At 41.2% G+C, this 12,431-nt stretch overlaps 1 protein-coding gene across 2 annotated transcripts in view; it reads left to right on the top strand.

Moving 5' to 3' along the window:
- MBOAT2 (membrane bound O-acyltransferase domain containing 2) overlaps nucleotides 1-12,431 on the top strand; it is a 99,669-nt gene that overhangs the window by 62,854 nt on the left and 24,384 nt on the right. For both annotated transcript variants that reach the window (XM_043917023.1, XM_043917024.1), the window contains exon 4: nucleotides 7,870-7,965. In XM_043917023.1, the coding sequence (XP_043772958.1) occupies nucleotides 7,870-7,965 (96 nt within the window). The remainder of the gene's footprint in view (nucleotides 1-7,869; nucleotides 7,966-12,431) is intronic.

Here is a 12,431-nt window from a genome sequence, read left to right as displayed (position 1 = left end):
AGCTTTACTGGAGGCAGATTTTTAAGCACAAGCCCTGACTAGCCCTTGACTGACCACTGAGATTACAGACACAGGGGAGACTCCGAGAGTAAGGCTGAAAAAATAAAACCGTGAGTTTAAAAATCGGAGGGGAGGTGTCAGCGGCCGCGTACCATGGGTGAGAGAGATGCGACAGGACCAGCACGCTCCAGAATGAATCACTGCAAACAGTGACCGCAGCCATGAAATTAAAAGACACTTGCTCCTTGGAAGGAAAACTGTGACAGACCTAGTGCGTGCTTAATCGCTCAGTCGTGTCCCATTTTTGGCAGCCCCCATGGACTGTAACCTGCCAGGCTATTCTGTCCATGGGATTCTCTAGGCAAGAATACTGGAGTGAATGGCCATTTTCTTCTCCAGGGGATTTTCCCCATTCAGGAATTGAGCCTGGGGTCCTCATTGCAGGCAGATTCTTTACCATCTGAGCCACCAGGGAAGCCCATGACAAACCTAAACAGTGTATTAAAAAGCAGAGACATTACTTTGCCAACAAAGGCCCATCTAGTCAAAGCTACGGTTTTTCCCGTAGTCATGTACAGATGTGAGAGTTGGACCATGAAGAAAACTGAGCGCCGAAGAATTGATGCTTTCAAATTGTGTTGCCGGAGAACACTCTTCAGAGTCCCTTGGACTGCAGGGAGATCAAACCAGTCACTCCTAAAGGAAATCAACCCTGAATATTCACTGGAAGGACTGATGCTGAAGCTGAAGCCCCAGTACTTCGGCCACCTGATGCGAAGAGCTGACTCATTGAAAAAGACTCTGATGCTGGGAAAGACTGAGGGCAAAAGGAGAAGGGGACAACAGAGGATGAGATTGTTGGTTGGCATCACTGACTCAATGAACATGAATCTGAGCAAACTCTTACATATGGTAATAGTAGCACAAAGGACACAGAAAAAAATGAAGATGTATTGTAGCAAGCTTGCTGTTTTATTAGAATTAAGTCAGCATTGATCTGAGCTAGGTTTCTGGCCTGAGTGGCCAGGTGGACTATGCTATGTAGGAAATGGGGTGGCTGGGGAGAGGCAGCTTACTGGGAAGGGGGGCTTTCTTTGCATGTTAAATTTGAGAGGCCTCATTAAATATTCATGTGGGGACAGCCGTCAGACAAGTGTGGTGTTCAGGGTAGAGGCTTTCAAGCCTTCATTGCAATGAAATTAAGAAAGAAATGTGTCTGGAAAAGAGAAGAGGACTGAGGCTTCATTTACCAACTGGTCTGGAGTCACCAGCTAGGAAGAGACCAAGCCAACTTTCCAGCCCAAGCCAGTTTGGACTCCAGAGTTGACTTCTGTGTTTTCTTGATGTGCCCTGATTTACAAACCTGACTTTTTCTCCTTAGTTTCTCTGCTGGTATAGTATGAGATAGTTTTTAGTTTCTGCTTAGAAACCCTCAGCACTGCTGTCACATCCCCATCTTAACTCAGAACTTGTTTCTTCCTGCTATATAACTGCTCCTCTGACTCCCAGCCTTATCTCTTACCATCCATCCTGTGTGTGGGTTAAGTCTCTATTACTTGCCTAAGAACTATTTCACTATATCACTCATTGCTTAAAAATCTTTGAACGCCTACAGGAGAATAGCCAGAAGTACTCAAGACACTCATGGCCCTTCTGAATACCCTGAACCCTATTTTATGCACTAACTTATTTCCTGCAGTTTCTCCAAGTTTTCACTGGTACGTGTCAGGCTGGCCAGTCCTGGCTCTGGGCATTTAGCCTCACAGGGAGGCATCATCTCCTCTGTGTCGCTCCTGTTCTGTATTTGTGGCTACATCCACATCATCGTCGTCCTGGAAGGAGCCCTCAGTTACTTCCCTGGCCTGCAATGAACATCTTTTGACACTGCTTCTGTTCTGTTCTGCCACTTTACAGAATACCTTCTCTTTGTCAAGCTCAGTGCCAGGCTCTCATAGACTCAGACGTCTGAAATCTTGAAGGAGTGCCGTCTAGGGAAGGATACAACATCTAAGAGAACAGTTTTCACAAGATACGATAAAGATGCTCTAAATAGACATAGTGAGACAGGGGTGACTGGCATCTCAATAGCTAATCCTGGAAAAACCCAGCACTGTCATTCACCGTTGGCTGTCAGACGCTATGGCTGTGCTCCCTGGCTTGATGTCAGGTTCCTGCAATGGAGAAGTCGTATCTCACTGCTCTTTCTGTTCCTTCTATAAAAGGCAAGTGTGTTGAGTTAAAGTGACATCTTTAACAGGCAAAACTCTCAGAAGAGATAAGGCATGTGATTTCAAAATGTGAAGAGTGGCTACTGTATATCTTTACGAGAATGTGTTTATAAACGTGATAATAATGGAAGAGGGCGTCTCTGGTGGCTCAGTGGTAAAGAATCCACCTGCCAATGCAGGAGACACAGGTTTGATCCCTAGGTTGGGAAGATCCCCTGGAGAAGGAAATGGCAACCCACACCAGTATTCTTGCTGGGAAAATCCCATGGACAGGAGCCTCTTGGGGCTGAGGTCCAGGTGAAAGTGAAGTCACTCAGTTGTGTCTAACTCTTTGTGACCCCATGGGCTGTGGCCTGCCAGACTCCTCTGTCTATGGGATTTTCCAGGCAAGTATACTGGGGTGGGTTGCCATTTCCTTCTCCAGAGGATCTTCTCCACCCAAGGGTCGAACCTGGGTGTCCCACATTGCAAGCAGACTCTTTACTGTCTGAGCCACCAGGTGGTCCCGGGCTGTAGTCCAAGGGGACCCAAAATGTCAGACACGACTTGGCAGCTAAGGAACAATAGTGGAAGGAGCCTTTCAACTTGGCTTAAGACTTCACCTAGTTAGATAGTTGATACTCACGTGTTGGTTACCTGAGGATAAGCTTAACCTTTGGTCCTAATACCTTAGCAGAAACAAAGTATCTTAGAATGTGTTACTGTGTACAAAGTAAAAAGAGCAAGAAATGTTAAGGATTGCATTTACTAAAATTCCATTAAGTTGATAACTGGACTTTTAGAATAAAAGGCAAATACTATCAAAAAGATTTTGGAAAACGGATGTTTTAATCATGGTTATAAGACTACATTTTGAGGCTTCCAGTAATTGTAGTAGATTCCACACACACGTTTATCTGAAACTCAAAAGAGACAGAAGCTGGAACCTAAGTGCTGGCGAGGATGGTGCTATTGAGGATGGGCCAGTCTGTCCTGCCAGGTCCAGGATGGGTCAGGAAGTGGCATCTGGGGAGCAGAGCCTGTGTGCAGGGTGTGCATCTGCGGGCTGCTTGGCCCTGGTGATGCATGCTGGACCCTTTGAAACTATGCCTGCGTTACTTTCATAAAAGTAGAGAGATGAAAGAAGGGCCAAACTCACTCTGGGTTGCTGGTTTTAGAATAACAGCCTCATTCTCAGTTATGCCACCCCATAGAAAACGAATTCTTCAGGTTGCCAGGCGCATGATAGCCACTAACTATAAATGAACAGACTTGATTAATCATAAATTTTAAAATAGGAAACGAACAGTTTATAAGCAGTCAGTCTTTCCAGGTCCCTGCTGACTTTATCAGACTTAAGGTCCTATTTTGAAATATACCCAGAAATAGAACACTCAGCTTTCATTTTATTTCATTCGCCTGTAGGTCCCAACTGTCATCATGCCTAATAGTTGTGTTCGTATTCACATGACTGTTGTGTTTGTATTTAAAGGCATGGGACTGGATGAAATCATTTTGGAAATAGGTATAAATGGAGAAGAGGATTGAACCCTGGAGTCCCAGGTTGAGAAGGAATCTGCAAAGGAGATTATAAAATTTGTTTCCAAATAATTTTAAAATCAACTTTCTTTAGGTAAAAATTACCTTAAACAAAGTAGAACCACCGGCTCAGTGAGTTTTGACAAATGTCCAGACCTCTATCACCACCCCCCAAATCCAGACACAGGATACTTCATTCATCCCCCAAGGTTCCCACATTCTCTTTGTAATCTTAACAGTCCAGCCCCCTGCAACCCGCTTGCTCTCTGCTTTTTCTACCACCTTTGATCAGTTTATCTGTTTTGGAATTTCATGTAAATTGAACTGTATAGTTAGTAGGGCTTCCCAGGTGGAAATCCCATGGACAGAGGAGCCTGGTGGGTTATGACCATGGGGTCCCAAGAGTTGGACACGACCAGGCAACTAAGCCCACACCACAGTTAGCCCTCAGATGTGTTGACCTTTCCTGAATTGGGGCTGCACCCAAAGCCCCCTGAACTTGAGCACCCTGAAAGTGATGAGTTTCATTTGACTTCACATTAAAACAACGGCTCACTTAGTTTTTGCCTTTCTTTCCATCAAGATTTTGAAACTTTTGGTGATGTTGCCTGTTTTCCTCTTTTTCAGTTCTCAGCATTTCAAGCCCATTAATTCCCATAGTCCCTGAGCACTTTGTTTTTCCCTGAACAATTTCCACTTCATATCTAATGTCTAGAGAATGGGTATTTTAGATGTGGTTTCTCTGTTTAAAATGGGGCAGTAATTCAGCACTTATATTTGAATGAATAATAGAATGTTCTCTCTGGAACTCTTCAAATCTTATTGATTTCATTTTGTTATAAAGGATGGTAGTATCAGGATGCTTTTAAAACTGCACAGAGCAGAAATCCCAACTCATAATGGTGTAATGGTATAACTCATAGGGGTATAATGGTAACCAGTGCAGAGAGATTCACCGTTCCAGGGAAAGGTCACGAGGCGAGGCAGTTCTTGTTGATTAACTCAGCAACTCTGTTTTTATGAGGGCATCAGAAAGTTCTGTATTTTCTTTTATTTAGGTTTTCTGCTTCACCATCTCACCAGATTGTCTGTAGGCTAGCTGGGCTTAATTGACATAGCAGTAGCAGGGGTCCTGTGTTGTACTCTGCTTAGTTGCTTAGCTATGTCCAACGCTTTGCAACCCCAGGGGCTGTAGCCCACCAGACTCCTCTGTCCAAGGGGATTCTCCAGACAAGAATACTGGAGTGGGTTGACAGGCCCTCCTCAGCAAGTGTCCTACTTGCTGTTTAAGGAGATAGCCTTTCTAAAAGCTCTGTGTCTTGTTTCACTGACAGTACTTAAGTTTCACACCCACCTGTAAACTGTCAGTTGCAGGGAGTATGAGACCACTTGACAAATCAGAGGCTTTCCCCGTCACCCTTCCCTGCAGCCTAATTCAAAAGATAACAATGAAAATGTGGTGCACTTTGGTATTGCTTTGGAATGCATTTCAGTTCTGGATAATAGGAGAAAACCCAGCACCTCAGATTTTTTCTGGACTTAGGTTATTCAGAGCCAGTATATTGCTCAACAGTGTTTATTAAAAGAGGCAGGTTTCTTTCTTGTTTTGCAGTTCTATCCTTCACCTGTTAGCTCACTACTTCAGGGATGCAAGGTGGTTGCTGCTACAGCCATCAGATCCTTTTTCTGTGTAGAAGGAATTCATACCATGCCAGCTACATGTATCCCCTCTTTTTTCTTTGATTCTACAGAATGCTTTCATTGATTTTTGACAAACTCATAACTAATCCATGATCGCAATTCAATTATGAGTTGACAGAATTAGACCACAGATTTTTCCGGTTCAGTGAAGAAGTTGCTTGCATCATGGGCAAACAAATGTGGTTCAGTTAATGAATGTTGGTTGATATTTTTGTTTATGTTAATGAGTAAGTTGAAAGTGAAACACTAAAGATACAGGTTGACACTTTTCTCTTTTTGTCCATAATGTGAGTAAGAGCAACTTCTTTGCTGAATTGAATAATAGTTTTTGAATGCTAGAAGAATAAGATTTTCTGGGTTTTTTCTTTGAGCGGGGGGCTATTCACAATGTCAGAGCTGCAGGTCATGACATACTTTTAAAAGTTTAGTGTGTATTATTAGCATTCTCTTCATTGCTTCTGATTAGGGTCAGCAAACTTCTTTCATCAAGAGCCAAATAGTAAATATTTTAGGCTCTGAGGGCCTTGTAGATGCTGCTGCAACTGTTCAGCTCAGGTGTTCTGAGGCCAAAGCAGCCATAAACAGTTTACATGTAAATGGCCTTGAGTGGTCAAACAAAATTTGATTGATGGAAGCAAAGCAGGGGAGTGAGACTTATTCTACAGGCTTTGGTTTGATTATCTCTGGTTTGAATAATCTATTTGTTTGTTCAGACAGTAAGTCATGTCTGACTCTTTGTGACCCCATGGACTGCAGCACTCCAGGCTTCCCTGTCCTTCAGTATCTCCTGGAGTTTGCTCAAATTCATGTTCATTGAATAATCTATAGTGTTTGCCAATTACCAAGGTATAAATACTTCTACACCACTAAGTTTGGCTTCCTATATTGAATCATTTTTGCATTTATCCAATAAACCCTGCTTGGTCAAGCTATCTTAAGTTATAATTAGTTTTAGTGTGCTAAACTCTTATTAAAGATTATTTCAGTTATCTAGTGCAGACGTCTTTGCTCAGGAATAATCCAAGTAGATCAGAATTACCTGTTTGTCTGAAGTATGAAAGGACCCTTTCCTAAAACCTCTTAAATGGCCTATTTGAGAAGTTTAATGTTTTAAATTAACTACATTGGGTTTTTTTTTTCTATTGATTTCTTCTGTGTTATGTATGTTTAGAAAGTCCTTCACCAATTTGAGGACATTTGAATACTTATCCACAGCCCGTATGTGTTTTAGTATTATACTGTATATTTAATTCTTTTATCTGTCTAGGATTGTTTTGATGAAGGTATAGCTCCATTCACCCACCCAAATTGTTTAACTCATTAGGTGATAATCCATTCACTCCTGCTAATATGCATTACATATTATATGTATATAATATGTATTACATATGTGATATGCATTACAGCCTTCATTTTACACAGTGATATATATTCTAGAGTCTGTGAATTTCTGTTCTCTTGATATGTAAATTAGTTCTCCCAGATGATGTTTTAAATTCTTTTTAAAAAATAATTAATTTATGACTATGCTGGTTCTTTGTTGTTATGCCCGGGCTTTCTCTAGTTGCAGCAGGTGGGGGGGGGGGGGGGGGGAGGGTGGGGGCGGTGGAGGGGGTGGAGAGTACTCTCTAGTTGCAGCAGGTGGGGGGGGTGTGGAGAGTACTCTCTAGTTGTGGTACGCGAGCTTCTTATTGTGGTTGCTTCTCTTGTTGCAGAGCCCAGGCTGTAGAGTGTGGGTTCACTAGTTGCAACACGTGGGTTTAGTTGCCCTGCAGGAAGTGGAATCTTCCCTGACCAGGGATTGGACCCATGTCCCTTGCATTGATGGGCGGATTCTTAACCACTGGACCACCAGGGAAATCCTGATGTTTTTAATTATTGTAGCTCTCTCCCATACATCTTAAGACTGAAAATTATTAAACATTTATGTTTATAAAATGTGAGTAAATACCACCTGATACACACTGTTTATGATTTTAGATGATTGAGGACAAGTCTTAAAAATACTCTTAAGAACTTGTTTGATGTGTGTTTCAGCCAAATATTTTCATACTAGATTTTGTTTTCTAAAAAGAAGGAAAAATAAATAGATACCAGTACTTACCATATTCAGTTTTACATTGTGAGCATGACTTTCAGATACATAATCTGTTATATGGAGGTTTTTCAGAAGGAAAAAATGAATAAAGGTAGGAACTAAATGTGTTTGCCGTTGAAAATGGTACAAAATTTAAGGAAACTGAAGCAGACACTAGTAAAGAATTTTTACAATTTATCAAAGAAAGCCATTTGTGGAGTAGATCTAGTGATGTTTACAATTTTTGAACCATATCATATAGGTAATATGTTAGTTTAAAATGTATTTTTTTTTAACAAAATGAATCTCTTTATTTCACTAATCTAGCTTGTTTTTGTTTTCCAGATATTGTTTCGTGTTTGCTTTGGGATACCTCACAGTATGCCAAATCACTAGAGTCTATATCTTTGATTATGGACAATATTCTGCTGATTTTTCAGGGTAAGATGAAAACTTTGATTCAGAAGTCTGTTTATCTATTCTAACATGTTGGTTAAAAGACAAAATATAGTTCCATTTAGTAGTTCAAATGAAAAACTTTTTTCATTTAAAATTCTTTTTGTAAATTTAACATTTTTCTTCTTTTAAAGTGGTCTTTTATAGTGATGTGTAAGTCACAAAAATAACTTTTTTTTAATTGACTTTTGTAAAATTTCTAAATATATGGGAATAAAATTTGTTGTATGACATGCTGATATTGAAAGCATTTTCTAATTCTGGGCTTCCCTGGTGGATCAGACGGTAAAGCGTGTGCCTGTAATGCAGAAAACCTGGGTTCAATCCCTGGGTCAGGAAGATCCCCTGGGGAAGGAAATGACAACCCACTCCAGTGTTCTTGCCTGGAGAATCCCAGGGACGGGGGAGCCTGGTGGGCTGCCGTCTGTGGGGTCACACAGAGTCAGACATGACTGAAGCAACTTAGCAGCAGCAGCAGCAATAACTATTGAAAATCAGCCCCTTTGAGCCTGCTTCCTTGCTACCCGTCTCTTCTTCTCCCTCTCTCTCTTCCTCCTTCCCTTGCTTCCTCCCTCCCTTCTTGGAATCCCTTTTGTACAGTGTTTCACCAACTGCTGTGTAACATCTGATGGCTTGTTCTTGCTTCTTAACACACTGTGGGACTGTCTTTGGATGCAAGTCCTCGGACTAGCTTTGTCAGTCTGAATTTCCATGAGAATGCACTTGAACATGTGTTTTTCTTTTATGCATTTCACATCTATGAAATGTTTTACATTCTAATATTCAGTATTCTAGTGAGTGGTAGAAATAACTTCAGGCTTTGTTTTTCTTCAGAGGAAGTTTAATCCTTCCTTGGTTCTGAAAGGGTCTTTTGCCTGTAACAGAACTGATTGAATGTCTCTTATGAGATAAATGCAATCCAAGTCCTTAAAAATGAACTTCTTCCCCGTCTTTATAGAGGGACACCTGCTAACATCTGCGTACTGGGTGGGGAAGTTGAAGATAAAACTCTACGGTGTATATGTCAAGCCTGACAGCTTTCTCTGTTGAAAAAGACACAGAAGATCTGCTTTTAAGTAGGCCTTGAGTTATCTGTACAGGATAAATAATGACCAGTAAATTCAACTGAAGGATAAGTAAGTGGAAAAAAGAAAATGAAACAAATCATGGCATCTACGAATAAATTGTTGAACACTAGAAAAGAGCCAACGTTGTGTGAGCTTAAAGAAAAGTCACTGTTATAAAACAGGACAATTTCAGAAGATGAATTATCTTTTTCTTCTTAGTGATATCAAAGTGGATTTTACTTTAGTTAAACAGATTTTAAAACCAGACTTGGATAAAAGACTATATCTAAAAGAACAAATAAAACCAAGACAAAGCAAAATATTAAATACACTAAAAAACTAGGTAGTCAAATTAGCAATATATTGAATAGAATTCAGAAATAACCTGACATACAGAAGAAGAGAATAGATGTTGGCTATGAGCTTATAAAGGACTTCCCTGGTGGCTCAGATGGAAAAGCGTTTGCCTACAATGTGGGAGATCTGGGTTCAATCCCTGGGTCGGGAAGATCTTCTGGAGAAGGAAATGGCAACCAATTCTAGTATTCTTGCCTGGAAAATCCCATGGACAGAGGAACCTGGTAGGCTACAGTTCATGGGGTCGCAAAGAGTCGGACATGACTGAGCGAGTTCACTTTCACTGTCAACTTATAAACAGCAGGAATTCTTAAAGCAAAAAGCTGTTAAGCAGAATCAGTAGGTGTATTGGGCCACCTTGAATATTGATGAACTTAGCCTAGGTCACATGTTGTCATCTTAGTGTAATGAAAATAGGAACTAGCTATGTATATTTTTAAACTTCCACATTTACTAAGTAGTTTAACATAGCAGATTGCAGTTTATTAATAAGAATTAGTAGAAGTACAAATTCGTGTGATCCAGTGTTCACTGGAGCCTCATAACCCCTTCTTCGTTTTTATCTTAGTCATTACCTTTTTTATTTCCCATATCTGCTATTCTAAACTCTCGTCACTCTCTAGCTAGGGGTGGGCTAACCACTAATGAAGCACATTGCTCTCGTGACTTTACATAAAGCAAGTTTATTTCTCATTCACACCAGCCCACTGAGGAGGGGACCTCTGCTCCCCACAATCATTCAGGGAACCAGGCTCCTTTCTTGTGGCCCCACCTACTTCAGGGTCTCTAGAATCCTCTTGATTAAATCGAGGGAATGGTGTGTCCCGTAGTGAGCTGAGCGCAGAGAGCAGAGAGAGCATGCCTGCCCTCCACTTTTTCTCCCATTCTGTTGGAAAAAACTAGTTACACGACCCCACAGTTTAGAGGATAGTGTACATTAAGAACACTATGCATGTGATAGGATCTTAAGTATTTTACTAAAATAAAAATTTTTCACTTGAATATGATTTAAAATATTTAAGTGTGTCGAAGAAATATAGCATTTTACAGATGGACAACCTGATGTAAAACTGCCAGTTTAATATGTAATTTTTATCCACTAGGAGAAAACATGTGAGCGTCATCAGTGAACTGGTACAAAGACAGAGACAAATCAGCTCAAGGAGACCATTGTGGCTGAATAAGTTAGAGTGCTCCCTTTTGTTTTAATGTGAGCAGAAGAGAAAAGAAGCATTTAGAAGCCTTGAGTGTTGCAACACATGAGCACAGAAGATCCTGACTTGCTCCTAATTAGGGTAGATACGGGAGCCATCCAAAGTGGTGTTGGCAGTCTGAGGAAGGAAGAGCTGAATCTAGTGACCCATTCTTTGTGCTAAGCTCTCCAGTGCCCTGAAGTTAGACACACAGGGAGTGAAGCCAGGCTCTTGCTGAGGAATCACATGGGAGCTCTTCCATACCAGCCAGTGTTACTTGCAAAGGTGTGGAACACTGATTTTGTGTGTGTGTGCATGGGTGTATGTGTGTGTGTGTGTAGATAGAGAGATAGGCTCAAGATACATTTAAAATGCTGAATAGATTAAAGGGACTCACCTGTTAATAGAAGCTTCTTTTTGCAGAAAGGTTGAAAGGCTAGGTTGTCAGCTGACATGTTGGCCTCAGAAAATAGGTACAAGAGAAGTATAAAACAGTTAAATAGCTTTCCTTTATATCAGCAATAACTGGTTAGAAAATGTCATAGATAAAGGATTGGAGTTTCAGAAGCAATAAAAACTATGAAATGTTTAAGGAAACATGTAAAAAGAAATGTAGGGACCTTTGTGTAGACCTTTTTGTAGTAAACTATTGTAGGAGGAAATGGCAAACCACTCCAGTATTTTTGCCTAGAGAATCTCATGGACAGAGGAGCCTGGCGGGCTGCAGTCCATGGGGTTGCAAAAAGTCGGACACAACTGAGCGACTAATACTAATACTATGAAGCTTTACTATAGGACATAAAGAAGACTGACTGGCAAAGCATCTTGTTTATTCAGAGAGTAACATTCAGTGTTGTAAAAACAGTCCTTTTTCTCTGGTTAACCTGTAATGCGATTGAGGTTTGATCGAAATTAGGCAAATTGAGAAGTTTCGCTAGAAGTGTTTGAGAGGAGCAGATTCAGTATAAAAGCATATACTGCTTGTCAAGCAGACATCATTTGAATATTGTAGGACTGACATAGGAATAGCCAAATCCAAGAAGTCCGCGTAGAGAAAACAGATCTGTGGATCTGGGATATAAATGTACAGAATGACGATGCTGGGACTATGGGTCAATGAGGAGCACCCCTCTTGGTTATTCAGGAAATGGTATTGAGACAGAAAAGGAAAGGTGAATGCTTGCCTTCTTGTAGATGGAAGAGGAACAGATTTTGGGGGACAGGCAGGAAATGAGTTCTGGTTGGAATATGTTGATCTTTGTGGAGGTGAAGCGTTGGTTAATGCATCCACTAAAAAAAGATATATGTGACATATTTTCCATTGAAATCAAGAATACATTTTAGAGCTGAGCAGCAAGCCTCAGATACTCAGTCGGTATCTTATTACTGGCTGCCCCTGTGTGTTCGTGCATTTGCCATTTTTTTGAGTCAGCACGGTACATTCTGCTGGGGGCTGAGTACTCTGTAGGTGACCGTCCTGTCGAGCAGAAGAAGGGAGCAACCATGTGGTCTAAAAGCTTCACTCTGGCTCCTTGCGCTCGCTGAGCTGAGTCTGGAAGGGCTCCTGGTGCTCTCTGCTGTGCCCAGTAACTATGTTGTAAATAGTGTTGGCGTAAATTATTCAGCCGATAAACTGTCCATAGTGTTCTGCATATCCTGTTTCAGCCGGTGGGGGGGGTGTCTCCTGACACCTTGACCTACATTTGGTTAGGGAGTGTGTTCTGCCCAGCTGCTACTCATGTAGTTCAAGTTCCCGGGAGAAAACAGGCATGGTCTTTTATAAGGTTTGCTCGGTCTGTTCCCTTCCCTATCCGAACCTTTCCCCCGATTGTTT

Source organism: Cervus elaphus, chromosome 11, assembly GCF_910594005.1.
Source record: "Cervus elaphus chromosome 11, mCerEla1.1, whole genome shotgun sequence".
NCBI classification, from domain to species: domain Eukaryota; kingdom Metazoa; phylum Chordata; class Mammalia; order Artiodactyla; family Cervidae; genus Cervus; species Cervus elaphus.
Note: the sequence above shows the minus strand (reverse complement) of the source record. Positions and strands in the feature narration are given on the sequence as shown.